Source organism: Bos indicus x Bos taurus, chromosome 28 (assembly GCF_003369695.1).
Source record: "Bos indicus x Bos taurus breed Angus x Brahman F1 hybrid chromosome 28, Bos_hybrid_MaternalHap_v2.0, whole genome shotgun sequence".
Lineage (NCBI taxonomy): Eukaryota > Metazoa > Chordata > Mammalia > Artiodactyla > Bovidae > Bos > Bos indicus x Bos taurus.
In genome coordinates, this window is record NC_040103.1 from 2,624,754 (window position 1) to 2,652,522 (window position 27,769).

General features: G+C 43.2%; 1 protein-coding gene across 1 annotated transcript in view; it reads left to right on the plus strand.

Annotated features, from left to right (window-relative positions):
- Positions 1-18,958: 18,958 nt before the first annotated feature.
- Positions 18,959-27,769, plus strand: part of LOC113885199 (formin-2-like) — a 57,023-nt gene continuing 48,212 nt past the window's right edge. The window contains exons 1-4 of the mRNA XM_027530325.1: positions 18,959-18,964; positions 20,645-20,736; positions 21,728-21,857; positions 22,693-22,839. Coding sequence (XP_027386126.1) covers positions 18,959-18,964; positions 20,645-20,736; positions 21,728-21,857; positions 22,693-22,839 — 375 coding nt within the window. The remainder of the gene's footprint in view (positions 18,965-20,644; positions 20,737-21,727; positions 21,858-22,692; positions 22,840-27,769) is intronic.

Here is a 27,769-nt window from a genome sequence, read left to right on the forward strand (position 1 = left end):
ATAAATTTATATTTTAAAAAGTTGTCAAATTTAGAATGACACCACTTTATTTACAATCTTCATTTTTAAATTTGTATTTTATTTTTTAAAATAGTTTCAGAGATACACTGAAGTTGCAAGTCACTATGACGGACTATTCTTTTTCTGTATCGGTTGCAAATAAATTGTCAACATTATGCCTGATTGTCCCTGAATACTTTAGTGTGTATTTCCTACAATATAGTAGACACTTAATCATAATACAACCAGCAATATCATGAAATTGACACTGATATATTAGTGTCATCTAATCCTCAGATCCCGTTGTTTTGATGGTTGTTCCAATAACATCCCTTATAACATCTTTTCTGTCTTCCTTTTCTTGGTCACATGCTTCTTTTTGATTTATATTATCATTTGTACACACATGTCTTATCTTTCAATTTAACTATAAATTCCTTCAGTTCAGCTCAGTTCAGTTCAGTCACTCAGTCATGTTCGACTCTTTGTGACCCCACGGACCACAGCATGCCAGACCTCCCTGCCATCAACAACTCCTGGAGTTTACCCAAACTCATGTCCATTGAGTTGATGATGCCATCCAACCATCTCATCCTCTGTCGTCTCCTTCTCCTCCTGCCTTCAATCTTTCCCAGCATCAGGGTCTTTTCCAATGAGTCAGCTCTTCACATCAGGTGGCCAAAGTATTGGAGTTTCAGCTTCAACGTCAGTCCTTCCAATGAACACTCAGGACTGATATCCTTTAGGATGGACTGATTGGATCTCCTTGCAGTCCAAGGGACTCTCGAGTCTTCTCCAATACCACAGTTTAAAAGCATCAATTCTTCGGCGCTCAGCTTTCTTTATAGTCCAACTCTCACATCCATCTGTGACTACTGGAAAAACCATAGCCTTGACTAGATGGACCTTTGTTGGCAAAGTAATGTCTCTGCTTTTTAATTATTTTAATAATTAAAATGACATATTTTAATATGTTGGTCACAACTTTCCTTCCAAGGAGCAAGCGTCTTTTAATTTCATGGCTACAGTCATCATCTTCAGTGATTTTGGAGCCCCAAAAAACAAACTCAGCCACTGTTTCCCCATAAATTCCTTACTAGTAGGATTTTCATATTCCATGCTTAGCATGATAGTTTATGTATAATATAATAATTACTAGTTAATTAAAGAACTATCTTAGAGTTGTACTATTTTTTGCTCTTGGTGTGGTTTTATCAATGAAAGAGATGAAAATGATGAATGTCACTACTTCAAATACTGTACTTTTTGGAAAGATCAGTGTAAAAAGTAATGTTGCTTTCTTAAATGTAATTTCAGCAATATGTATTCAAAGATTCAGAACTGATAACTACCTGAATAGAAGTTAATCATTACTATCCCAGAAATAGTTCATTGGATTTTTGTGTGATTTTTTTCAAACAATATTTTAAATTTAGTAAGTGACGTTTTGTCTTAGGCAGCCTCGGTATGTTCGTTTCCTTCTTGTTAATGCAGTTTCAGAGGTTTTTGCCTCAGAAGCTGTTGGAGCTGCTGGAGGAAGTTTTCCCTTTCCCCAGGTCGCCTTGACCTTTGAATGCCCAGTGGATTGATGGGATGTGTGACCTTTCTCGTCCCAGTTCATTGATCCCAAGGTGAACCCAAGACTTGGACCCAGTTGCAGTTTATGTATTTTGTGTGCAATGCAGAACACAGTTCTCCATGTTTTTCAGTTGTTAAAGCCTCTGTGTTTACCTGTGACTCACAGAAATGAGGTGGCAGCCATGTGACCACGCGTCTGTGTGGACCTCTGGGGCCCTTCCCGTGTCCCTCCCCCTCCAGCCTTTACAGCTGGAGCGGAGCTGCATTAAATAGGCTGAAGTTGTGTTTCTGCCTGAGATGAGGTGACTTTCCTGAACCAACCCTCCTCTCCTGCCCTTACACACAAGGCACAACAGAGGGTGTGGTTCCAGCCAGTGAAACCAGTATGTGTGCCAGTGCCCAGGGGATGGGCTCCAGCTGCTCTTCTCATTCATCGTGTATTATAAGGGCAGCACCCCAACCCAGTGGACTGCAGCGGACATTCCATGTCTCCTCTGCGCTACTGAAGGTGTGGGGGGAGCAAGTGGACAGGCTAGGCAAGGCCAGCTCAGTGACACGTCCTGGCCCTTTGCAGTGTGCCTCCCCCATCCCCGCCTTTCCTGGAGCATGCCCAGCCCATCGCAGCTGTATCACCACCACTTCCTCTTTATCTAAAAATTCCTGTACTCAGCCGTAAAAAAGAACAGATAGTACACAAATTATATACTTTTGAAAATACTACTGTTGTACAGTTGAAATAAACCCAGGCTTTCAGAAATTTATCTGTTATAAATCAAGGCAAGTGTCTATTATATGATTATAAATTAATATTGTTAGTCTTTACCTGTTACAAAATAAACATATAGATTTTAAAGTGTCTTTTTCCAGTTATATTTCTTTTTACTAAGAATTATTATGTGAAAATGTCATCTTAACGATGTCCAGCATCAGAGTAGAATGAGATGATCTGTTTCTTTCCCCTTCAATATATAATCAATAAAACATCCATAACTCAACAAAAATGCCTCTGCTCAGCACATCAGGTCTCTGGAGAGTTCCTTGGATCTGTGCATCTGAAGGCAGGTGGGCAGGACACTTAGAGAAAGCGGAGCCTGAGACAGTGAAGGTGGTGCCTGTGACCCTGGACTGGCTGCGGGCTCAGCCCGCATCCCCAGGGAGCCTGCCAGCACTGGTCAGGCAGCTTGTATAGGACCCCAGTCTCCTGACCACTGAAACGCCTAGGCCATGGGAGCTGGGCATCAGGGACTCCAGCCACCTGCCTCCTCATCCACCAGGATTGTGTTTGTGGACCCCACACCCTGGACACGCAGGAGGCCCTGGATGTGGTGGAAGTGACCCACGTCCCAGTAACACCAGCAGCAGTAACCCAGGTCACCTGCAACACCCGCAGAGGCCATGCAGGTGGAGACACACAAGTGATTGCCACAGCTCCACCTACTGGAAGCAGAAGAAAGCGCTCTAATTCAGTTCAGTTCAGTTCAGTTCAGTCGCTCAGTCCTGTCCGACTGTCTGCGACCCCATGAATTGCAGCACACCAGGCTTCCCTGTCCATCACCATCTCCTGTAATTCACTCAAACTCACCTCCATCGAGTCAGTGATGCCATCCAGCCATCTCATCCTCTGTCATCCCCTACTCCTCCTGCCCCCTATTCCTCCCAACATCAGAGTCTTTTCCAATGAGTCAACTCTTCGCATCAGGTGGCCAAACTATTGGAGTTTCAGCTTCAGCATCATTCCCTCCAAAGAACACCCAGGACTGATCTCCTTCAGAATGGACTGGTTGGATCTCCTTGCAGTCCAAGGGACTCTCAAGAGTCTTCTCCAACACCACAGTTCAAACGCATCAATTCTTCGGCGCTCAGCTTTCTTCACAGTTCAACTCTCATATCCATACATGACCACTGGAAAAACCATAGCCTTAACTAGACGGACCTTTGTTGCCAAAGTAATATCTCTGCTTTTCAATATGCTGTCTAGGTTGGTCATAACTTTCCTTCCAAGGAGTAAGCATCTTTTAATTTCATGGCTGCAGTCACCATCTGCAGTGATTTTGGAGCCCAGAAAAATAAAGTCTGACACTGTTTCCACTGTTTCCCCATCTATTTCCTATGAAGTGATGGGACCAGATGCCATGATCTTCATTTTCTGAATGTTGAGCTTCAAGCCAACTTTTTCACTCTCCTCTTTCACTTTCATCAAGAGGCTTTTTAGTTCCTCTTCATTTTCTGCCATAAATATGGTGTCATCTACATATCCGAGGTTATTGATATTTCTCCTGGCAATCTTGATTCCAGCTTGTGCTTCTTCCAGCCCAGTGTTTCTCATGATGTACTCTACATATAAGTTAAATAAGCAGGGTGACAATATACAGCCTTGACGTACTCCTTTTCCTATTTGGAACCAGTCTGTTGTTCCATGTCCAGTTCTACCTGTTGCTTTCTGATCTGCATACAGGTTTCTCAAGAGGCAGGTCAGGTGGTCTGGTATTCCCATCTCTTTCAGAATTTTCCACAGTTTGTTGTGATCCACACAGCCAAAGGCTTTGGCATAGTCAGTAAAGCAGAAATAGGTTTTTTTTTTTTTTTTTCTGGAACTCTCTTTCTTTTTCCATGATCAAGCAGATGTTGGCAATTTGATCTCTGGTTCCTCTGCCTTTTCTCAATCCAGCTTGAACATCTGGAAGTTCACAGTTCATGTATTGCTGAAGCCTGGCTTGGAGAATTTTGAGCATTACTTTACTAGCATGTGAGATGAGTGCAATTGTGCAGTAGTTTGAGCATTCTTTGGCATTGCCTTTCTTTGGGATTGGAATGAAAACTGACATTTTCCAGTCCTGTGGCCACTGCTGAGTTTTCCAGATTTGCTGGCATATTGAGTGCAGCACTTTCACAGCATCATCTTTCAGGATTTGAAATAGCTCAACTGGAATTTCATCACCTCCACTAGCTTTATTCACAGTGATGCTTTCTAAGGCCCACTTGACTTCACATTCCACGATGTCTGGCTCTAGGTGAGTGATCACACCGTCATGATTATCTTGGTCATGAAGATCTTTTTTGTACAGTTCTTCTGTGTATTCTTGCCACCTCTTCTTAATATCTTCTGCTTCTCTTAGGTCCATACCATTTCTGTCCTTTATTGTGCCCATCTTTGTGGAAATGTTCCCTTGGTATCTCTAATTTTTTTGAAGAGATCTCTGGTCTTTCCTGGAGAAGGCAATGGCACCCTACTCCAGTACTCTTGCCTGGAAAACCCCAGATGGTCAACACTGAAGTCAGACTGATTATATTCCTTGCAGCCAAAGATGGAGAAGCTCTATACAGTCAGTAAAAACAAGACCAGGAGCTGACTGTGGCTGGACGGAGGAGCCTGGTAGGCGGTAGTCCATGGGGTCACTGGAGTCGGACACGACTGAGCGACTTCACTTGCACTTTTCACTTTCATGCATTGGAGAAGGAAATGGCAACCCACTCCACTGTTCTTGCCTGGAGAATCCCAGGGACGGGGGAGCCTGGGGGGCTGCCATCTCTGGGGTCGCACAGAGTCGGACACGACTGAAGCAACTTAGCAGCAGCAGCAGCAGCAGCTAGTCTTTCCCATTCTGTTGTTTTCCTCTATCTTTACATTGATCGCTGACAAAGGCTTTCTTAGCTCTCCTTGCTATTCTTTGGAACTCTGCATTCAGATGCTTATATCTTTCATTTTCTCCCTTGTTTTTCTCTTCTCTTCTTTTCACAGCTATTTGTAAGGCCTCCCCAGACAGCCCTTTTGCTTTTTTGCATTTCTTTTCCATGGAGATGGTCTTTTTTTTTTTCTTTTTTTTTAATTTTATTTTTAAACTTTACATAATTGTATTAGTTTTGCCAAAATGGGGATGGTCTTGATCCCTGTCTCCTGTACAATGTCACCAACCTCCGTCCATAGTTCATCAGGCACTCTATCTGTCAGATCTAGGCCCTTAAATCTATTTCTCACTTCCACTGTATAATCATAAGGGATTTGATTTAGGTCATACCTAAATGGTCTAGCAGTTTTCCCTACTTTCTTCAATTTAAGTCTGAATTTGGCAATAAGGAGTTCATGATCTGAGCCACAGTCAGCTCCTGGTCTTGTTTTTACTGACTGTATAGAGCTTCTCCATCTTTGGCTGCAAGGAATATAATCAGTCTGACTTCAGTGTTGACCATCTGGTGATGTCCATGTGTAGAGTCTTCTCTTGTGTTGTTGGAAGAGGGTGTTTGCTATGACCAATGGGTTCTCTTGGCAAAACTCTATTAGCCTTTGCCCTGCTTCAGTCCGTGTTCCAAGGCCAAATTTGCCTGTTACCCCAGGTGTTTCTTGACTTCCTACTTTTGCATTCCAGTCCCGTATAATGAAAAGGACATCTTTTTTGGGTGGTAGTTCTAAAAGATCTTGTGGGTCTTCATAGAACCGTTCAACTTCAGCTTCTTCAGTGTTACTCGTTGGGGCATAGGCTTGGATTACCGTGATACTGAATGGTTTGCCTTGGAAACAAACAGAAATCATTCTGTCATTTTTGAGATTGCATCCAAGTACTGCATTTCAGACTCTTTTGTTGACCATGATGGCTACTCCATTTCTTCTAAGGGATTCCTGCCCACAGTAGTAGATATAATGGTCGTCTGAGTTAAACTCACCCGTTCCAGTCCATTTTAGTTCGCTGATTCCTAGAATGTCAATGTTTACTCTTGCCGTCTCCTGTTTGACCACTTCCAATTTGCCTTGATTCATGGACCTAACATCCCAGGTTCCTATGCAATATTGCTCTTTATAGCATTGGACCCTGCTTCTATCACCAGTCATATCCACAGCTGGGTATTGTGTTTGCTTTGGCTCCATCCCTTCATTCTTTCTGGAGTTATTTCTCCACTGATCTCCTGTAGCACCTACCAACCTGGGGAGTTCCTCTTTCAGTATCCTGTCATTTTGCCTTTTCATAGTGTTCATGGGGTTCTCAAGGCAAGAATACTGAAGTGGTTTGCCATTTCCTTCTCCAGTGGACCGCATTCTGTCAGACCTCTCCACATGACCCGCCCGTCTTGGGTGGCCCACAGGCATGGCTTAGTTTCACTGAGTTAGACAAGGCTGTGGTCCTAGTGTGATTAGATTGACTAGTTTTCTGTGATTACGGTTTCAGCGTGTCTGCCCTCTGATGCCCTCTCGCAACACCTACCATCTTATTTGGGTTTCTCTTACCTTGGACGTGGGGTATCTCTTCACAGCTGCTCCAGCAAAGCACAGCTGCTACTCTTTACCTTGGACGAGGGGTATCTCCTCATGGGCTCCCCTCCTGAACTTGAACGTGGAGTAGCTCCTCTCGGCCCTCCTGCGCCCATGCAGCCACCACTCTTTGGACACGGGGTTGCTCCTCCCGGCCACCGCCCCTGACCTCAGGCTTGGGGTAGCTCCTCCCGGCCGCCGGCCCTGACCTTAGGCGAGGGGTAGCTCCTCTCGGCCACGCTTCTGTGCAGTCCATCGTAGCTGGCGCGCTTCTGCGGCAGGTCTAAACCAAATGGTGGCCAGACAAAGCAAAATGGCCATGAAAAAGTCACAACACAGAACACAGTGTTAAAACACACACATATAAACCTGGCAGTCCCCATCAGACACTCCCTTAAATACAAGAATACACTCTCTCAGAAAACCTCCTATAGAGACACAGAACTTCAGATCCAAGTACTGGCAGAGTAAAGGAAAATATCTCAGGTACTCAAAGATTTTAAAAGGAGGAAAGGAAGCCAGGTTGAAAGAAGAAGGGGGAGGAGGCGGGAGAGGGGAGCAAAAGGGGTGGCCTGACAGACGTCTCCTGCCACCTGCAGATACCCAGGCGTTATGGGATTTTACCCTGGGCCTCCAGAGAAGGGAGGACTGGAACTTGGCCCTACCAGAAATCAGACCAAATGAGAACCAAAATTCGAGTTCTCTGCCAAAAGGAGGTGATCAGTCTTTAATCCTCCACTCAGGCTGAGGCCCTTCGACCAGATTCCTGCGTCCAGGACTGGGGGATTAGAAAGACGGGGAAGGATTAGGAGAGGAAAGAGAGAGGGAAGGGGAGAGAGGTCAATAAAGTCCCTCTAATTACTGACCTTTTAAAATGTTAACTCCTAGTAACTCAGCTGGTAAAGAATCTGCCTGTGATGCAGGAGACCCCGGTTCAACTCCTGGGTCAGGAAAATTCCCTGCAGAAGGGATAGGCTACCAACTCCAGTATTCTTGGGCTTCCCTGGTGGCTCAGCTGGTAAAGAATCCTCCCACAATGCAGCAGACCTGGGTTCAATCCCTGGGTTGGGAAGATCCCCAGGAGAAGGGGAAGGCTACCCACTCCAGTATTCTGGCCTGGAGAATTCCATGAACTCTATAGCCCATGGGGTCACAAAGAATTGGACATGCCCGAGCAACTTTCCCTTCCCTTAAATGTTAGAATCAAGTAAAAAAAGCTTTACCTAACGAAGAAAGGTGTTGCCCACTTCACATGTGCCTGCAGAGGAACAGCTCATCCAGCACCATGAAAAACCAAGGTAACATTGTGTTTCAAAAAGGAAACAATAGTCCTCCAGAAAAAAAAAAAGAAAAGAAAATTTAAGGAGTATTATCCAAGTGAAAAATAATTCAAAATGGCCATTGTGAAGAAGCACAGGAAAACTCAGAAAGGCATTACAATGAGGTCAGGAATAATATTATTGTACAGAAGGAATTCTTTACCAAAGAGACTGAAGCTCTAAAAAACCAACAAACAAAAATTCTGGAGCTGTAGAACTCAATTAACAAGATGAAAAATTCATTAGAAAGTACTGGAAATAGAGCAGACCGTGTGGAAGAAATAGTGAGCTTGAAGATACAAATCTAGAAATGATTCAGATAGACGAGAATAGAGAATTAAGATCTTTAAAAAGTAAGGAAATCCTACAAGAATTCTCTGATTCTTTTATAAGGGGCAACAGAGTGATGGGTACCCAGAAGGAGAAGAGAGGGAGAAGGGAGTAGAGTGATTATCTAAAGAGATAATAGCTGAGAACTTCCCAGACAGGGGAAGGAAGTGGATACGCAAGTCCATGAGGCTAAGAGAACTCCTAGTTACCTCAACACAAAAAGACCTCCAATACACATTATGTTAAAACTGTCAGAAGTCAATGACAAAGAATTTTAAAGGCAGCAAGAAAAAAATAGAACCCTACAAAGGAACTCCCATTGGGCCATCATCAGATTTCTCAGCAGAAACCCTGCAGGCCAGGCAAGAGCAGAATGGCATTCTTAAAATACTGAATGATAAAAAATGTCAGCCAGAAATACTCTCTCCAGCAAAGTTGTCCTTCAGGAGAATGAAGATTGCCTAGGGTAATGTATACAATTGTAAATACCATATGAAAGATGGCATTTTAAGTAGGAATTTTAGGAGAGGGAGAAGAGAAGCCACGTGGCTATTTCAGGGATGATTTCCTGCCTGCGGTATGAGCAAGTCTGATGTGTTCAAGGACCAGCAGGCAGGCTCAAAGGAAACGGTGTGAGGGAGGGGAATATAGCTGGAAGTGATCAGAGATGTGGTGAAGTACCAGCTCCTCGAAGATGCTGAAGCACTGGGGGCCATTGTCATGGAACAGGATGCCAAGGAAGATGCAGGGAGTATTAGGTGAGCCCTGGCTGGCACAGGTGCCAAGTGCCTGGTGTCAACATGGGGTGAAGAGGTCACTGGGCCTCAGTCACGCCTGCAAAGTTTGAAAGGGCTCTGTGTGCTCTGGTTTGTGGCTACAGCTGAGGCCGGAGGAACCCCATGTTCTCACACACCCACATTTTGGATCACCTGTGCAGAAGGCTCACGTGAGCCAATCTCTTGAGCAGCGGGAAAAGAACAGACCAACCCCTGCGCCGCCAGAATCAGGAAGAGCACCTTTCAGCCGGCTGTGTGCCTCCAGCGCCCTCTACTGGCAGAGCTTAACATTGTGTTCACAGGGCAAAAGGCAAGATGCTGAAAGGCCTGTCCACTATGTGAAGAATGGGGTCAGTAGGGTAAACTGAGGGCTGAGAGTCAATAACTGGCATGGACAGTAGGGAGGGTTGAGGCTTGGGAGGTTTGTTTTTATTTTGCTTGTAAGTCCCATGTCACCTGTGACTCCATAAGACTCAAGTCTTGCTCATATGAAGGTGCCTCTGGAAGGAAAAATTTATCTGAGCACTTGGATCTGGCTTGGGGTCTCCTTGGAAATCTTTCAAACTCTATTGTGTGATATAACTGTAAATATTCATTTCAGGTCTGAAACAGTATTGGAAATATATCTGCATAGAGCCTTAAAATTTCTATAATGTTTAATAATGGTATTTTAAATTTTTTATTTATTTTTAACTGAAAGATGATTGCTTTCCAGAATTTTGTGGCTTTCTATCAAACCTCAACATGAATCATTCATAGGTATACATACATCCCCCCTTTGAACCTCCCCCTCATCTCCCTCCCCATCCCACCCCTCTAGGTTGATACAGAGCCCCTGTTTGAGTTTTCTGAGCCATACAGCAATTTCCCACTGGCTATCCCTCTTACATATCGTAATGTAAGTTATTCTCTCCATACATCTCACCCTCTCCTCCCCTCTCCCCCTGTCCATAAGTCTGTTCTCTATGTCTGTTTCTCCATTGCTGCCCTGCAAATAAATTCTTCAGTACCGTTTTTCTAGATTCTGTTTATATGCATTCAGTTTAGTTCAGTTCAGTTGCTCAGTCGTTTCTGACTCTTTGTGACCCCATGAAGTGCAGTACGCCAGGCCTCCCTGTCCATCACCCACTCCCGGAGTTCACTCAGACTCACGTCCATCGAGTCAGTGATGCCATCCAGCCATCTCATCCTCTGTCGTCCCATTCTCCTCCTGCCCCAATTCCTCCCAGCATCAGAGTCTTTTCCAATGAGTCAACTCTTCGCATGAGGTGGCCAAAGTACTGGAGTTTCAGCTTTAGCATCATTCCTTCCAAAGAAATCCCAGGGCTGATCTCCTTCAGAATGGACTGGTTGGATCTCCTTGCAGTCCAAGGGACTCTTAGAAGTCTTCTCCAACACCACAGTTCAAAAGCATCAATTCTTTGGCGCTCAGCCTTCTTCACAGTCCAACTCTCACATCCATACATGACCACTGGAAAAACCATAGCCTTAACTAGATGGACCTTTGTTGGCAAAGTAATGTCTCTGCTTTTGAATATGCTATCTAGGTTGGTCATAACTTTCCTTCCAAGGAGTAAGCGTCTTTTAATTTCATGGCTGCAGTCACCATCTGCAGTGATTTTGGAGCCCCCCAAAATAAAGTCTGACACTGTTTCCACTGTTTCCCCATCTATTTCCCATGAAGTGATGGGACCGGATGCCATGATCTTCATTTTCTGAATGTTGAGTTTTAAGCCAACTTTTTAACTCTCCACTTTCACTTTCATCAAGAGGCTTTTTAGTTCCTCTTCACTTTCTGCCATAGGGTGGTGTCATCTGCATATCTGAGGTTATTGATATTTCTCCCAGCAATCTTGATTCCAGCTTGTGCTTCTTCCAGCCCAGCATTTCTCGTGATGTATTCTGCATATAAGTTAAATAAGCAGGGTGACAATATACAGCCTTGACGTACTCCTTTTCCTATTTGGAACCAGTCTGTTGTTCCATGTCCAGTTCTAACTGTTGCTTCCTGACCTGCATATAGGTTTCTCAAGAGGCAGGTCAGGTGGTCTGGTATTCCCATATCTTTCAGAATTTTCCACAAGCAACAAGTATTAAAAATGAGGTTTTTTTCCTACCAGACATCCTTTCCCCAGTCCTTTTTGTAGAGCTGGTCCTGGGTCCAGGCCTCTCTAGCACCCCATCAGGGATGAAGGAGGAAAGAAAACCCAGGAGCTTACATCATTCCTCAGCTTGTGAAGTTCCCACCCGGTCACCTTCCCTGCATTTTTCCTAACTTTCCTATATTTGTTGGTGTCTAAGGCCCCCGACCCCTTCATTAGGCAGCCTGGGGCTCAGTAGAGCTCCTATGGAGAGACATTTATGTTAGCCCTTGATGTCAGGAGGTGATGGGTAAAGGCCTGGACCTCAGCGCCTGTGCTCACTGGATGAGGCCCGGGATCTGCATTTTCTTCACACACTGGGGGTGGCCCTCTTGGTGATGATGCCTGTCTGTCAGGGCTCCATGACACTGTACACACAGGACACCTTGCAGGTGCCTGCCTGCAACTAAGGGCTCAGCAAATAGGAGCTCTTGTGCTCCTATAGGTGAGACTCTTGGCTCCAGGAAGATCATTTTTGAGCTTAGTGGAAGAACAAAAGCCAGATGATGGGGATTCAAACACCAAGCACTCGGTGAGGGAAGTCAGTTTGCCTCTGAGATTCTGAGCTAGAGAAGGAGACAGAGGCCTGTGAAAGAGGGAGAAGGAAGTTTGAAGCTCAGGCAGGACAGGAGGAGGAGCTGAGCGGGGTGGAGAGGGGAGATGTGCAGGTAAATTACACGGAGACGACAGCGCTGCTGATGCTGGCAGAGTAGCACAGGAGCAAAGACAGGAACACTGCCTCGGAGGCCAGGGCAGGATCCCCTTAGCCTGCATCCAGCACAGAACTGCATTCCTGACTGACGTCACCACATACTGTGATCTTTGCTTCTCCAAAATCAGACACCCCCTGTTTCCACTCCTGGTGGTTACTGTTTCTACTGTGCAAAGAAGAAAAAAGAGACTGAACGAGGAGATAGGAGATTAGAAAGAAAAGAGTGAGTTTAAAGTAATTTATATGTATAATAAGCTCCATTTTTTTATTATTATTTCATCTTGTGTTTATTAACCATCTGCTTTATTTCAGGCATTTGCGCTGGTTGCAGTGAGGAGAAAATTGACGTTATCCATGTGCTTATGTCAGTTTCTTTCTGCTCTGGGCACTGGGCCTCATGTATCTGTTCACAGCTGTGACGTGTGCTTGAAGGAAACGTGAATTCCTCCAGTGATGCCATGATACGGGGGGATGCGGCTGGTGGAGAGTGAAGGAGGCCTCCCCAGAGCAGAGAGGCTAGAGCTGAAGCCAGGTGGCTGTGGGTGCTGTGAGGGTGAAATGTGTGGGGGATGTTCTAGATAAAGGATGCCGCGTTTGTGGATAAGGAACTGAAGGAAAGCTGGTGAGGACAGACTTGCTCAGCAGGAGGGGGCAGGGCACAGACAAGGGGGTGGGGAAGGGGGCAGGCCCTGGGAGCTTAGCAGGTGCCCAGGGTCTGTGTGGATCCAAGAGTGAGGGTAGTAACATCCTCCACAGGATACTGTGACATAGGTATGAGTGGGGGCGATATGGAACACAGGCTCAGATCCACATCTTTACAGCCAAGCTGCCACCATTTAGAACATGTATCAGAGCCTTGGATATGATGGGGGACCAGGTGGACCCTCACGTCATGGGTAGATGGAGGCTGTTGGTATGTAGAGGGCAGAGCAGTGGGAGTGAAGGACAGTGAGCAGCTCCAAGACTTGGCAGTTCATCAGCTTCCAGCTGGGTGACTCGTTCCTACTTTACTGTCATCAGGACCACTGAAGAAGACATGAGCTTATCTTTAGACTGTTTTGGTCCAAGATGTAATGTCCAGATGAAAATGTCCAGGAACTAGTTGCCTGTGTGGATGTGGAGGGAAAACCAGAGCTGATCACAGAAACACAGGCTGAAGACATTTGTCCTGGGTGGTTGGGTGCATGTGGGTCTGGTGAGGGGAGCAGGAGGGGGTCATTGGGGGTGAGGGGGAGTCCAGGGACAGAGATTGCAATGCTGTGATGGAAGGAAGCAACACTAGGCGGCAGACACAGGGGCGAGAGTTGATGCCCTTTGAGGATCAAGGCAAAGATTTACAGGTGAGACTGAGTATAAAATACTGAGAAAATGGTAGGGACTGAGTGAGGGAGCTGGTGAAAGTCTGGATTGCACAGTGTTTCCACCTGCATCCCTTGGAACCCTGGCTCTTCAGGAGCATTTCTATCACATCCTCTCTGTCTCTTTCTGACACACACACTTGTTTTATGATCGATTAATTATGAGGACTGCTGTTAAAATGAAATAGCTCTTTCAACAACAGAACTTCTGAAAGTATTTATTTAGCATGTAGTTGAGTCACTGAGTCGTGTCTGACTCTTTTGCTACCCCACCTGCCAGGCTCCTCTGTCTGAGGGATTCACCAGGCAAGGATACTGGGGCGAGTTGCCATTTTCTTCTCCAGGGGATCCTCCCAACCCAGGGATTGAACCCGTGTCTCCTGCATTACAGGCGGATTCTTTACCACTGAGCCGCCTGGGAAACCACCTTATTACTATAGTATGTACCACCCAGCAGCTCTTAATGAATCTCAGGACCCAAGTCAGTGTTCCCTGGAACCCCACTTGAGAAACACTGGCTGAGCACTGTCAATAGACTTGGCCACAGAAAAGCACATGGTCTCTCTCGACAGCCTCCCCTCCATCTGCGTACCTGCTCCCAAGCCTCTCCTCTTTGGGAGCTACCGTTTCTCTCAGGAGTTGGAAGAGCAGCCATATCAGTTGCAGGGTATGTGGGTTTGGGACTGTGAAGGTCAAAATACTTGGTGATTCCTGGCAGGCAGGAATTCCATCTATTCTGGCCAGTGGTTGGGTGAGAGTTGTCTCTGGGGTGTTAGGTGCCGTGAGTCTTAGTGAGTAACGAAGTGAAAACTAGTGAAACGAGTGAGTAATTAGTGAAAGCCTCTAACTTAGCAGCAATAGGCCTATTTCATTTTTTAGCCGGATGGGAAATCATGGGATAAGGAAATTCTGGTACAAACCTGCAGATAATTGGGGTGGGAGTGGGAAGGGGTATGCAGTCCCTGTGCTGGAGACTGAAACGATTTGGTCTCGTGAGACTGGGAGAGGGAGGGCTGCCGGGGACCAGCCCCGGCTGATCCAGGGAATTCGAAGCAGGGACGGCATTGGCGAGGATCGGGAAACAACTGCTTAATTAAACGTTTATTAAGGATATAAAGAGTGGTGAAATAAGGATAGCTCAGCGAAGAAATTCAGTGAAGAAAAGAGGCTGAATAAAATTCCAAAGCAGGGAATTTACGTCACCTACGAAGGCCGCAGTTGTCCTCCCGTTCTCCCGAAGGAGAGGAGACACTAAGGCCTCCCTGGTCAGATCTTAGAAGCCCAGGCAAAATTAGTAGGCTTGACGAGCTTCCCTTGACGAGCCTCAGAAGAAAAGTTCAGCTAGAAGGTGAAAGAAAGAACAACATGGGGAGACCAAATTTCGGTGAACAAAAGGGCATACTTTATTTTCCAAAGTAGTTTTATACCTTAAGTTGTGCATAGAGGATAATGGGGGAAGGGGTAGAGTCATGCAAGGACAGCAGTTCCTGATGCTTATCGAAGCCAGGCTTTCAAACTTATCATATGCAAAAGTTTAGGTGATTTACATCATCTTCTGGCCAGGAGGTCTGTTAACATTTTAAGAAGCTTATTTTTCTCTAAAGGTGATTATTCTAAAGTCAGGCGCCAGCCTCCAAAAAGCATTGGATAAAGTTGCATTCCTATTGGGCAAAGGTGAGGTGGGCTCAATCAAGAAAAGAATTAATTCAAGGGTCCAAGGTTACAAACATTGAGGCTACTACTTACATTTCTATACACCCATTATATCAAACAATACACCGCCAAGGACACAGTAGGTAGGGGATATGGAGACTTAGCAGCAAACATTGGCCCAATAAGTGAAAAACCCTTCACCAATACAATTTCTAATCAATCTTTTAACTACTCAAAGGAATCTGTGTTTAGACAGTTTAAAACATCTCCTGCCTCTCAGTTGGGAGGCTCTGAACAATCACATGTTGCCGGAAAAAACCTATTCAGGCAGGCTAGAGGACTTCCAAAGGAGTTTGTAGGTTGAAACACTGTCACACCCAGGAATTATTAACTGGAGCTGTAAGCTAACTCTTTTTTCAGAGAGAGGTAGTAGGGGACAGCCCCCCATAAAGTCAGAGGTGTAGGTGAAAGCACAAAGCAGAAAGTAGGCAGACTCTGGTTTTGGGGGTAGATGCTCGAGAATTTCCAGGGGGACTCCTGAGGCTTGATCCCGCCTTTGCGTATGCCAAGCCTCCTTCCTCATGACCTTTGCCAGGGGCGGAGCTCACTCCCCGCAGAGGGCTTGTTATTTGAGTGTTTGGAACTTGGAAATTCTTTTATGTGGTTAATTGATATTGTGAATGTGTAGTTGCATTGTCCATATGTTGGGCCATAAGGACCTATTTCAGCAGAAACTCTGGAATGATAGTGAGTTCACTAGCACCTCCTTCATATATAGAAAGAGTTACATATAGTTTTAAAAGCAGTGGAAGATCGCTGTAGCAGGGTTAAGCAAATAAGAATGGTGTTAGGAGCAGCACGGAATGTTGTGTGGTGGGGTTTTCCTTGAACTTGAAGCCCAGTATATATATATATATATATTTATTTATTTATTTATTTATCTCCAGTATCTGGTGTAATGCGTAGTAATCAGTCAACCTTTGATTGAATGGGTGGATGAATAAATCCCTAATACTCATCCTTTTTAAAGCCTGACTTTAAACTGAAGGACCAGCGAAGAACCCTTGAGACTAACTTCACTTTGTGGGTCAAACAGAGTCAGAATTATCCGGATGACCTTTAGGTTCTTGTACAGATTGGTAGTCACTAGTCTGACATAGTTGATGGTTGCTGATAAGAAAAGGAATTTGGGGCCTTAAGGTAGAAAATAACTGACTCTTGCAAGTTTTGCACAAGTTTTGCAAGGAGAAAACTGACATTATGGGCTAGAAGAAGCAGTTGGTCTTAGTGTACTGATGAATAGTAAAATTTGTAGATTTGATGAATACTGCTTAAAAATCTATAGTGTTTTAATCCTGTGTGTGTGTGTGTGTGTGTGTGTGCGTGCGTGCGTGCGCACGCACGCTGTCATGTCTGATTCTTTGCTGCACTGTGGACTGTAGTCTGCCAGGCTTATCTGTCCGGTTGCCATTTCCTACACCAGGGGATCTGCCAAACCCAGAGACTGAACCCACGTCTCTTACATCACCTGCATTGGCAAGCAGATTCTTTACCACTCTGCCACCTGGGCATCCCTTTTAGTCCTACTTCTTACACCTTTATACACATATTTATGCATAACAGATTGATGATTCCTACATGAGAGAGTGATGTTGAATGAATATACAGATGAGTGAATTCACAGGTGCTTTTGCTGAGTGTAACTTTCTTATTTCTTTATCTGCTTGTTTGTGTCCTAACACTTGGAATAACTAGTTCTGTCTCATGCATGCTCAGGTGTCTATTTTGGATTCACATCACCTCACATGGACTCTCACTGTACTCTTAAGGTGACAGTAAACAGCTGGCATGTTCTGCATCTCATTGCGTCCTCACTATTTCTTGTTTCCAGTGTCCTGTCATTATCCTTCCTCCCTTTACCTCTGTCTTCTCTCTGGACTTGGAGGCCTTCTTTCTTCCTGTTGGATTACTGATTTAATTTTTCAATGTTTTAAGAATTTACTAACTGCTAAGTAGTATGTTGGAGAAGGCAATGGCACCCCACTCCAGTACTCTTGCATGGAAAATCCCATGGACAGAGGAGCCTGTTAAGCTGCAATCCATGGGGTCTCTAAGAGTCGGACATGACTGAGCGACTTCACTTTCACTTTTCACTTTCATGCATTGGAGAAGGAAATGGCAACCCACTCCAGTGTTCTTTCCTGGAGAATCCCAAGGACAGGGGAGCCTGGTAGGCTGCTGTCTATGGGGTCGCACAGAGTCGGACATGACTGAAGTGACTGACTGAAGTGACTTAGCATAGCATAAGTAGTATGTCAAGTCCGTATATTGTCACCCTGCTTATTTAACTTATACGCAGAATGCACACATGCATGCTAAGTCACTTCAGTCGTGTCCAACTCTGTGATTCTGTGGACTGCAGCTTGCCAGGTTCCTCTGTCCATGGGATTCTCCTCCGGCAGGAATACTGGAATGGTATTCTATGCCCTCCTCCAGGGGATCTTCCCTACCCAGGGACCAAATCCATATCTCTTACATATAACCCACATTGGCAGGCAGGTTCTTTACCACTAGCGCCACCTGGGAAGCCCTATATGCAGAGTACATCATGCGAAATGCTGGGCTGGTTGAATCACAAGCTGGAATCAAGATTGCCAGGAGAAATTCAACAATCTCAAATATGCAAATGATACCACTTTATCAGCAGAAAGCAAAGAGGAACTAAAGAACCTCTTGATGAAAGTGAAAGAGGAGAGTGAAAAAGCTGGCTTAAAACTCAACATTTAAAAAACAAATATCATGGCATCTGGTCCCATCACTTCATGGCAAATTGATGCAGAAAAAGTGGAAACTGTGACAGATATTCTCTCTTGGGCTCCAAAATCACTATGGACAGTGACTGTAGCCACAGAATTAAAAGATGCTTTCTCCTTGGAAGAAAAGCTGTGACAAAACTAGACAGCATATTAAAAAGCAGAGACATCACTTTGCCAACAAAGGTCCATCTAGTCAAAGCAATGTTTTTTCCAGTAGTCATGTATGGATGTGAGAAATGGACCATAAAGAAAACTGAGTGCTAAAGAATTGAAGCTTTTGAATTGTGGTGTTAGAGAAGACTCTTGAAAATCCCTTGAAATGCAATGAGATCAAACCAGTCAATCATAAGGGAAATCAACCCTGAATATTCATTGGAAGGACTGATGCTGAAACTGAAGCTCCAATACTTTGACCCCTTGATGTGAAGAGCTGACTCTTTGGAAAAGACCCTGATGGTAGGAAAAACTGAGGGCAAGAGGAGAAGAGGGTGACATAGGATGAGATGGTTGGATGGTATCACTGACTCAATGGCATGAGTTTAAGCAAACTCAGGGTGATAGTGAAGGAAGCCTGGCACGCTGCAGTCCATGGGTCACAGAGAGGCGGGGACGGTTTAGCAACTGAACAACAGCTATATAGTCATCCCTGGATATCCGCAGGGAGGGGGACATGAGGGAGGATCGATACAAAAAAAGGTGCTCGAGTCCCTTAAATAAAATGACACAGTTCTTGCATAGAACACCCCACCCTACCCTCTTGTATACTTGTAATCACCTCAATTACTTATAATGCCTAATATGATGGAAATGCTGTGTAAATGATTCCTGGAGTACAATCATTTGGGAACTTTAAGGAATTTTTTTCCCCAAATATTTTGGATCTGCATTTGGTTGAATCCATGAATTCGGAGCCCAGGATGCAGAGGGCTGACCACATCATGAATCATGCTGGTCACCAGGACCACAGAGATGCACAGGACGTGGCGCTTCTCTTACAGAAGTTGTAAACATGTCTGCACATCACCAGTAAGACATGGTGGTATGTGTGGCACAATACAGAGCAAATATAAGGTTCTGTGTTGTTCTAGAGAGAGACTGGTTATAGTAGGGGTTGAGGTGGGCAGGGCAGGCTTTGCAGCAGAGGTTGTATCTTTACTTGTCAGTATTCTTCTGTTGCATCATATTCCAAAAGCAAAATTTATCAAACCCTCAAGATTGACCAATCTGTCATCAAATCTTCTTTCCCTGCTAAAAGAAGTTTTCTTGGAGGAACTAGTCTTTGCTAATTAATCCCATCAACAGAAATACCTTCCTTTTAGAATAATCAGTGAGTTCAAAACAAAACCATCCCTTCACTTAAAAGTTGATCGGGTTCTGTCATGTACAGCAGTTTTTGGCTGGGCTGCTTTTCTGTGTAAACAACAAATAATCTTGAAGGGATTTTACCTTCTGAGGACTAGACTCAAACCCAAGATAGGGTGATCTACTCAAATTTCTTCATACAGTTAGAAAATGAAGTGTTTAGGCTGTTTTGAAACATCTTTGTGAATGATAGAGATGTTAAAATAAAAAATAAAAATCATCCAGATTCTCCATACAGCATAAGTTTGTGTTTTGGTCAGCCTATAAAATTTTCTACCTTATGTTAAAATGTAGAAAATCCTCTCCCATAAAGACACAAATTTAGAATCACAAATTTTTAGCTTGAGATTTTCAAGGCTAAAAGAAGACACTTGGGAAGAAAAGAAGCATGGAGCTATTTCTGTATTAAAAAGAAAGTGCAGGAGAATCAAAATCCTTTATTTTTGTTCCATGACTTAATAATTCAACTGTACTTTTCTTTCTCTCAAAGCAGATAAGCGTAGACAATAATTGCAATAGGTAAATAGGTACTTAAAAAAAATCTTATAACAGCTTTAGGATCAAATTCCTTCCAAATTTAATTTTATTAACTTCTGAATAAGAAATACCATTTTTAAGTAAAAGTTTTGCATTCCAGAGAGTATTATAGTTTATTTGTCATGTGGGATCTGAGTTCCCTGAGCAGGAATTGAACCTGTGCCCCGCTACAGTGGACGCTCAGAATCCTAGCCACTGGATTGCCAGAGAAATCCCTCCAGAGGGTATTATGAACAGCTAAAAAAACAAGAAAGGGAAATCATATTGATTTAAACCATGCTGGAATAAATATTTTACACGTCACCAATAGCCAATAATGCTTTCTCTGATAGCTCAGTTGGTAAAGAATCTGCCTACAATGCAGGAGACCCCAGTTCGATTCCTGGGTCAGGAAGATCCCCTGGAGAAGGGATAGGCTACCCACTCCAGTATTCTTGGGCTTCCCTTGTGGTTCAGCTGGTAAAGAATCCACCTGCAATGCAGGAGACCTGGATTTGATCCCTGGGTTGGGAAGATCCCCTGGAGAAGGGAAAGGCTACCCACTCTGGTATTCTGGCCTGGAGAATTCCACGGACTGTATTGACCATGGGGTCACAAAGAGTCACACATGACTGAGAGAGTTTCACTTTCACTTTTGATAGCCAATAATATTTGGAAGACTTGGAGATGATCTGGTTTATATTACACATATACACTTTAAGATACCTTATGAATTAAGTCAAGCTTTACCTCAAACAGATGCTAAGAAATATGAAAATATGTAGAGTTTTGCTGTATTTAAGATCATTATCTAAAAACTGCTTGGTTTTTGTTTTTCCAGGGAGCACAGTCAGTTGGACTGGGAAAAATTGAAAAGCATGATAGGTCCTCCAAAGACAAGGAAAACGCCAAGTCTCTGGACAAACCTGAGCAGTAAGCACACCGTTGGCCCCATGGGCAGCATGCAGGTCATGGGGGGCTCTTTCCATTGGGAAAATGAAGTATCTTCTGTGCATCAGTGTCATGAATGATGTGAGGATGAACGTGTTTATGTGCATCATCTTTTTCCTCTTAGTTCAGTTCAGTTGAGTTCAGTTGCTCAGTTGTGTCCGACTCTTTGCAACCCCATGAACTGCAGCATGCCTGTCCCTCACCAACCCCCACAGTCCACCCAAACCCATGTCCATTGTGTCGGTGATGCTATCCAACCATCTCACCCTCCGTTGTCCCCTTCTGCTCCTTCCCTCAATCTTTCCCAGCATCAGAGTCTTTTCAAATGAGTCCGCTCTTCGCATCAGGTAGCCAAAGTATTCAAGTTTCAGCTTCAACATCAGTCCTTACAATGAACACCCAGGACTGATCTCCTTTAGGATGGACAGGTTGGATCTCCTTGCAGTCCAAAGGACTCTCAAGAGTCTTCTCCAATACCACAGTTCAAAAGCGTCAATTCTTCTGCACTCAGCTTTTTTTATGGTCCAACTCTCACATCCATACATGACCACTGGAAAAACCATAACCTCGACTAGATGGACCTTTGTTGACAGAGTAATGTCTCTGCTTTTGAATATGCTGCCTAGGTTGGTCATAACTTTCCTTCCAAGGAGTAAGCATCTTTTAATTTCATGGCTGCAATCACCATCTGCAGTGATTTTGGAGCCCAGAAAAATAGTCAGCCGCTGTCTCTACTGTTTCCCCATCTATTTCCCATGAAGTGATGGGACCAGATGCCATGATCTTAGTTTTCTGAATGTGAGCTTTAAGCCAACTTTTCCACTCTCCTCTTTCACTTTCATCAAGAGGCTCTTTAGTTCTTCTTCACTTTCTGCCATAAGGGTGGTGTCATCTGCATATCTGAGATTATTGATATTTCTTCTTGCGATCTTGATTCCAGATTTTTCCTCTTAACTTGGCTTTATTTCCTTAGGTTCCTTTATGAACTGTCACTAATCCCCAACTTTTCAGAGCGAGTCTTTTGCATCCTGTTTCAGTCCACATTTTCAGAAAGCATTTGCTCAATTCGATGCAAACTGGAGCTACTACAGAAGTTGTGTGAGGTGGGTGCTTGGGTTCTGATACTTAATTGTGCTCAGTCATGTTCATATTTAAAACAAGTTGTCTTTAATTTACAGTAAATACTGCCCAACTTTTCAGTACCATTTGACTACCAAACCATTTGAATGCATTTTCTTTATTTTCCTCCATTTTGCAGAGAACCCCCCACAAATTGTTAGTGATTCCAACCAAATGCTTCAGGAATAGTTATATGACTTGACAGAAGAGAAATATTCTCTGAAAATAAAGAGCAAATGATTGGCAGAAATGACCGATATTAACATCTAAAACAGTTTGTCAAAATTTAATAGCACCATTCATTCTGGTTGTGGTAAATTATTTTGAAAAGTAGCATTATGTCATTAAAGAGATTTTCAGGGGAAGTGATGCACAGATTCAAGTTAAACTGTGTGTTTTGGAAGAAGTGAGTGTGAACCTTTCAGGGATAAATCTAAATTTGGAAATTAAACTTTATAACTGTGTTTCGGTTTCCCACACCTTATGCTAAAAATGTTACACAGAGGCAGGTGCAGTTGGACTGATGGCAGTGACGTTACACTGTGGTGGTTCTCGTGTTACGGGTGTGTTTGGTTTCCTTGTAATTACACCACAGGAGCATCCTAGGCTGGCACCTCTCAGCTGGAGAAGCACAGCCTGCATGCTGTTAGTGGTGCAGCTTTTTTAAAGTTATCTTTGGAGATGCTGTTCTTAAATATACCTAAAATGAGCACTGATGAAGTTTGGATGTGATCCATAATTATTAGTATGATCTGAATATCTGCCACTGACTTAAGAAAATTTAAATAGTGAGAAATTCTTCTTTATCCTGTTTTACAGACATTAAAACATGGCTCAGGGGTTATGCAGGTTTTGGGTTTGGTTCTTGCCTTTGGCAACTACATGAATGGTGGAAATAATACTCGGGGACAGGCAGACAGTTTTGGATTAGATATTCTCCTGAAGCTGAAAGATGTTAAAAGCAGAGTAAGTATTTTGAGTGAGTGAATGTAGCAAACTGAGGAGTGGATGTCTGTTTTGTAATAAGTTGAACTGTAAACCAGTGCGATAAATGTTTATGCTCCAAGGCCAAAAGTTCTATTATGTTCTGAGCCAGAAAAAGGTAATGGCCACCATATATTTGTGATCAAGAGAAGAATAATTTTCCTAAAGTGAGTAATTTTGAACCCTGTATGTAATGAAGAATTGAATAGACAGTATTTTAAAATAAAAATAATTAATTTTTGCTTTCTTTACCATGTCTGCTAATATTTATCTATTTGGATTGAGGACTAGTTAATTTTTATGAATTAGACAGTATACCCATCACTTTCTTCTTCTCTCCATGTTAAGCAAGTGACCCCCAACAGGCCCAGATTTTAAAAACAAAACAAAGATGAGTGAAAGTCACTCAGTTGTGTCTGACTCTTTGTGACCCCATGGCCTACACAATCTGTGGAATTCTCCAGGCCAGAATACTGGAGTGGGTAGCCTTTCTCTTCTCCAGAGGATCTTTCCAACCAAGGGATCAAACTCAGGTCTCCTGCATTGCGGGTGGATTCTTTACTAGCTGAGCTACAAGGGAAGCCCAAGAGTACTGGAGTGGGTAGCCTCACCCTTCTCCAGTGGATCTTCTCAATCTAGGAATTGAATCAGGATCTCCTGCATTGTAGGTAGATTCTTTACCAACTGAGCTATCACAAAAGCCCAAAATTTAAAAGATGATTCTCAGAACCAATACAATATTGTAAAGTAATTAGCCTCCAATTAAAATAAATAAATTTAAATTTAAAAATAAATAAATAAAAGTAAAATAATAAAAATAAAAAAGGATATCACACACACACACAAATAAAAATAAAAGATGATTCTCTTTTTCTCCATATAATCCTCTCTTTGATATTGGTATATATGGGAAAATCTAATCCCTCTTTGTGAAGCTTCTTTAATCTCTACTCTCTATAAATAAATTCTATTATTTTCAAAGTTTACAATGTCAGACTTTAACCACTCTGGTGGTCTCCCTGATCTTATATTTCTACCAACACTCTCATAATCTCTTAGATGTTAATTTTAAGCAAACACAACTAGAGAAGTAGAATTTTTTAAAAATAATTAGGCTTCCTAAAGGATGTTCCCATGCCTACCAATATCAAGGAGAGGATTATATGGAGAAAAAAAGAATCATCTTTTTTTTTTTAACTTTACAATATTGTATTGGTTTTGCCATATATCAAAATGAATCTGCCATAGGTATACACGTGTTCCCCATCCTGAACCTTGCTCCCCCCTCCCTCCCCGTACCATCCCTTTGAGTCATCCCAGTGCACCAGCCGCAAGCATCCAGTATCGTGCATCAAACCTGGACTGGCGACTCGTTTCATATATGATATTACACATGTTTGAATGCCATTCTCCCAAATCATCCCACCCTCTCCCTCTCCCACAGAGTCCAAAAGACTGTTCTATACATCAGTGTTTCTTTTGCTGTCTCGTATACAGAGTTATTGTTACCATCTTTCTAAATTCCATATATATGTGTTAGTAGGAACATTTCATGCAAAGATGAGCTCAATAAAGGACAGAAATGGTATGGACCTAACAGAAGCAGAAGATATTAAGAAGAGATGGCAAGAATACACAGAAGAACTGTACAAAAAAGATCTTCATGACTCAGATAATCACGATGGTGTGGTCACTGACCTAGAGTCAGACATCCTGGAATGTGAAGTCAAATGGGCCTTAGAAAGCATCACTACAAACAAAGCTAGTGGAGGTGATGGAATTCCAGTGGAGCTATTCTAAATCCTGAAAGATGATGCTGTGAAAGTGCTGCACTCAATATGCCAGCAAATTTGGAAAACTCAGCAGTGGCCACAGGACTGGAAAAGGTCCGTTTTCATTCCAATCCCAAAGAAAGGCAATGCCAAAGAATGCTCAAACTACCACACAATTGCACTCATCTCACACGCTAGTAAAGTAATGCTCAAAATTCTCCAAGCCAGGCTTCAGCAATATGTGAACTGTGAACTTCCTGATGTTCAAGGTGGTTTTAGAAAAGGCAGAGATCAAATTTCCAACATCCGCTGGATCATAGAAAAAGCAAGAGAGTTCCAGAAAAACATCTATTTCTGCTTTATTGACTATGCCAAAGCCTTTGACCATGTGGATCACAATAAGCTATGGAAAATTCTGAAAGAGATGAGAATACCAGACCACCTGATCTTCCTCTTGAGAAATTTGTATGCAGGTCAGGAAGCAACAGTTAGAACTGGACATGGAACAACAGACTGGTTCCAAATAGGAAAAGGAGTCTGTCAAGGCTGTATATTGTCACCCTGTTTATTTAACTTATATGCAGAGTACATCATGAGACACGCTGGACTGGAAGAAACACAAACTGGAATCAAGATTGCTGGGAGAAATATCAATAACCTCAGATATGCAGATGACACCACCCTTATGGCAGAAAGTGAAGAGGAACTAAAAAGCCTCTTGATGAAAGTGAAAGTGGAGAGTGAAAAAGTTGGCTTAAAGCTCAACATTCAGAAAACGAAGATCATGGCATCCGGTCCCACCACTTCATGGGAAATAGATGGGGAAACAGTGGAAACAGTGTCAGACTTTATTTTTCTGGGCTCCAAAATCATTACAGATGGTGACTGCAGCCATGAAATTAAAAGACGCTTACTCCTTGGAAGGAAAGTTATGACCAACCTAGATAGCATATTCAAAAGCAGAGACATTACTTTGCCAACAAAGGTTCATCTAGTCAAGGCTATGGTTTTTCCTGTGGTCATGTATGGATGTAAGAGTTGGACTGTGAAGAAGGCTGAGCGCCGAAGAATTGATGCTTTTGAACTGTGGTGTTGGAGAAGACTCTTGAGAGTCCCTTGGACTGCAAGGAGATCCAACCAGTCCATTGTGAAGGAGATCAGCCCTGGGATTTCTTTGGAAGTAATGATGCTAAAGCTGAAACTCCAGTACTTTGGCCACCTCATGCGAAGAGTTGACTCATTGGAAAAGACTCTGATGCTGGGAGGGACTGGGGGCAGGAGGAGAAGGGGACAAAAGAGGATGAGATGGCTGGATGGCATCACTGACTCGATAGACGTAAGTCTCAGTGAACTCCAGGAGTTGGTGATGGACAGGAAGGCCTGGTGTGCTGTGGTTCATGGGGTCGCAAAGAGTCAGACACGACTGAGCGACTGATCTGATCTGATCTGATCTGATACTGTATTGGTGTTTTTCTTTCTGCCTTACTTCACTCTGTATAATAGGCTCCAGTTTCATCCACCTCATTAGACCTGATTCAAATGTATTCTTTTTAATGGCTGAGTAATACGCCATTGTATATATGTACCACAGCTTTCTTATCCATTCATCTGCTGATGGACATCTAGGTTGCTTCCATGTCCTGGCTATTATAAACAGTGCTGCGATGAACATTGGGGTACACGTGTCTCTTTCCCTTCTGGTTTCCTCAGTGTGTATGCCCAGCAGTGGGATTGCTGGATCATAAGGCAGTTATATTTCCAGTTTTTTAAGGAATCTCCACACTGTTCTCCATAGTGGCTGTACTAGTTTGCATTCCCACCAACAGTGTAAGAGGGTTCCCTTTTCTCCACACCCTCTCCAGCATTTATTGCTTGTAGACTTTTGGATCGCAGCCATTCTGACTGGCATGAAATGGTAGCTCATAGTGGTTTTGATTTGCGAATCATCTTTTAAATATTTTTTCTCCATATGATCTTCTTCTTGATATTGATAGGCATGGGAACATCTAAGCCCTTTTGCAAGCATAATTATTTTTTTAATTCTACTTCTCTAGTTGTGTTTACTTAAAATTAACATCTAAGAGATTATGAGAGTGTCGGTAGAAATATAAGATCAGGGAAACCACCAGACTGGTTAATGTCTGACATTGTAAACTTTGAAAATAATAGCATTTATTTCTAAAGGATAGAGATTATGGAAGCTTCACAAAGATCTATATGATGTAGAAATATTTTTAAAATATTAAGTTCAACTGAGGGAATTTCCAGGTGGCACTAGGGATAAAGAATGTGCCTGCCAGTGAAGGAGACATAAGAGAGATCCTGGGTCAGGTTTGATTCCCAGGTCAGGAAGATCCCCTGGAGGAGGGCATGGCAACCCACTCCAATATTCTTGCTGAAGAATCCCATGGATAGAGAAACCAGGCAGGCTACAGTCCACTGGGTCGCAAAGAGTCGGACATGACTGAAGTGACTTAACATGCACACTCACAAGTTTAAGTGAACAATTGGCCTGTAAAAATGAAAATATAGAGAATTGTCTTCCTAGATAAGGAAATAATCTCCCTGACAGAAGGGAGATGCTTGTTTGGTTTTTTCTGCAGTCAACAACTTACTGGTTTATTTAGTCATACACTCATATGTTCATTTGACATTCTTCTATCCAACTTCCATGAAATGCCAGACACTGTACTTTTCCAAAATTGGGAGAAGCATAGTCCTTTCTTGGAACACCAACAACATCTAACTTTTGTGATGTTTATGCTTCTATTTGTTCAAGTGCCTTTTTATTTGTATGACACACATTTTCTCAGGAACCTTCAATATGTCAACCTGATAAATCACATTTATTCAAAATTTATTTATTCTTCTAAACACATGGTAGGTTTTGAATAGTTCTTTTTTGAAAAGATTTATTTATTTATTTTTGTGCTGGGTCTTCGCTGCTGCACATGCAGTCTTTCTCTAACTTCAGTGAGCGGGGGCTACTCTCCAGTTGCAGTGCACGGGCTTCTCATTGCAGTGGTTTCTCCTGTTCTGCAGCATGGGCTCCAGGTGTGCAGGCTTCAGTGGTTGCAACTCTCAGGCTCTGGAACATGAGCTCAGTAGTTGTGGCACACGGGCTTAGCCCCACATTCCAC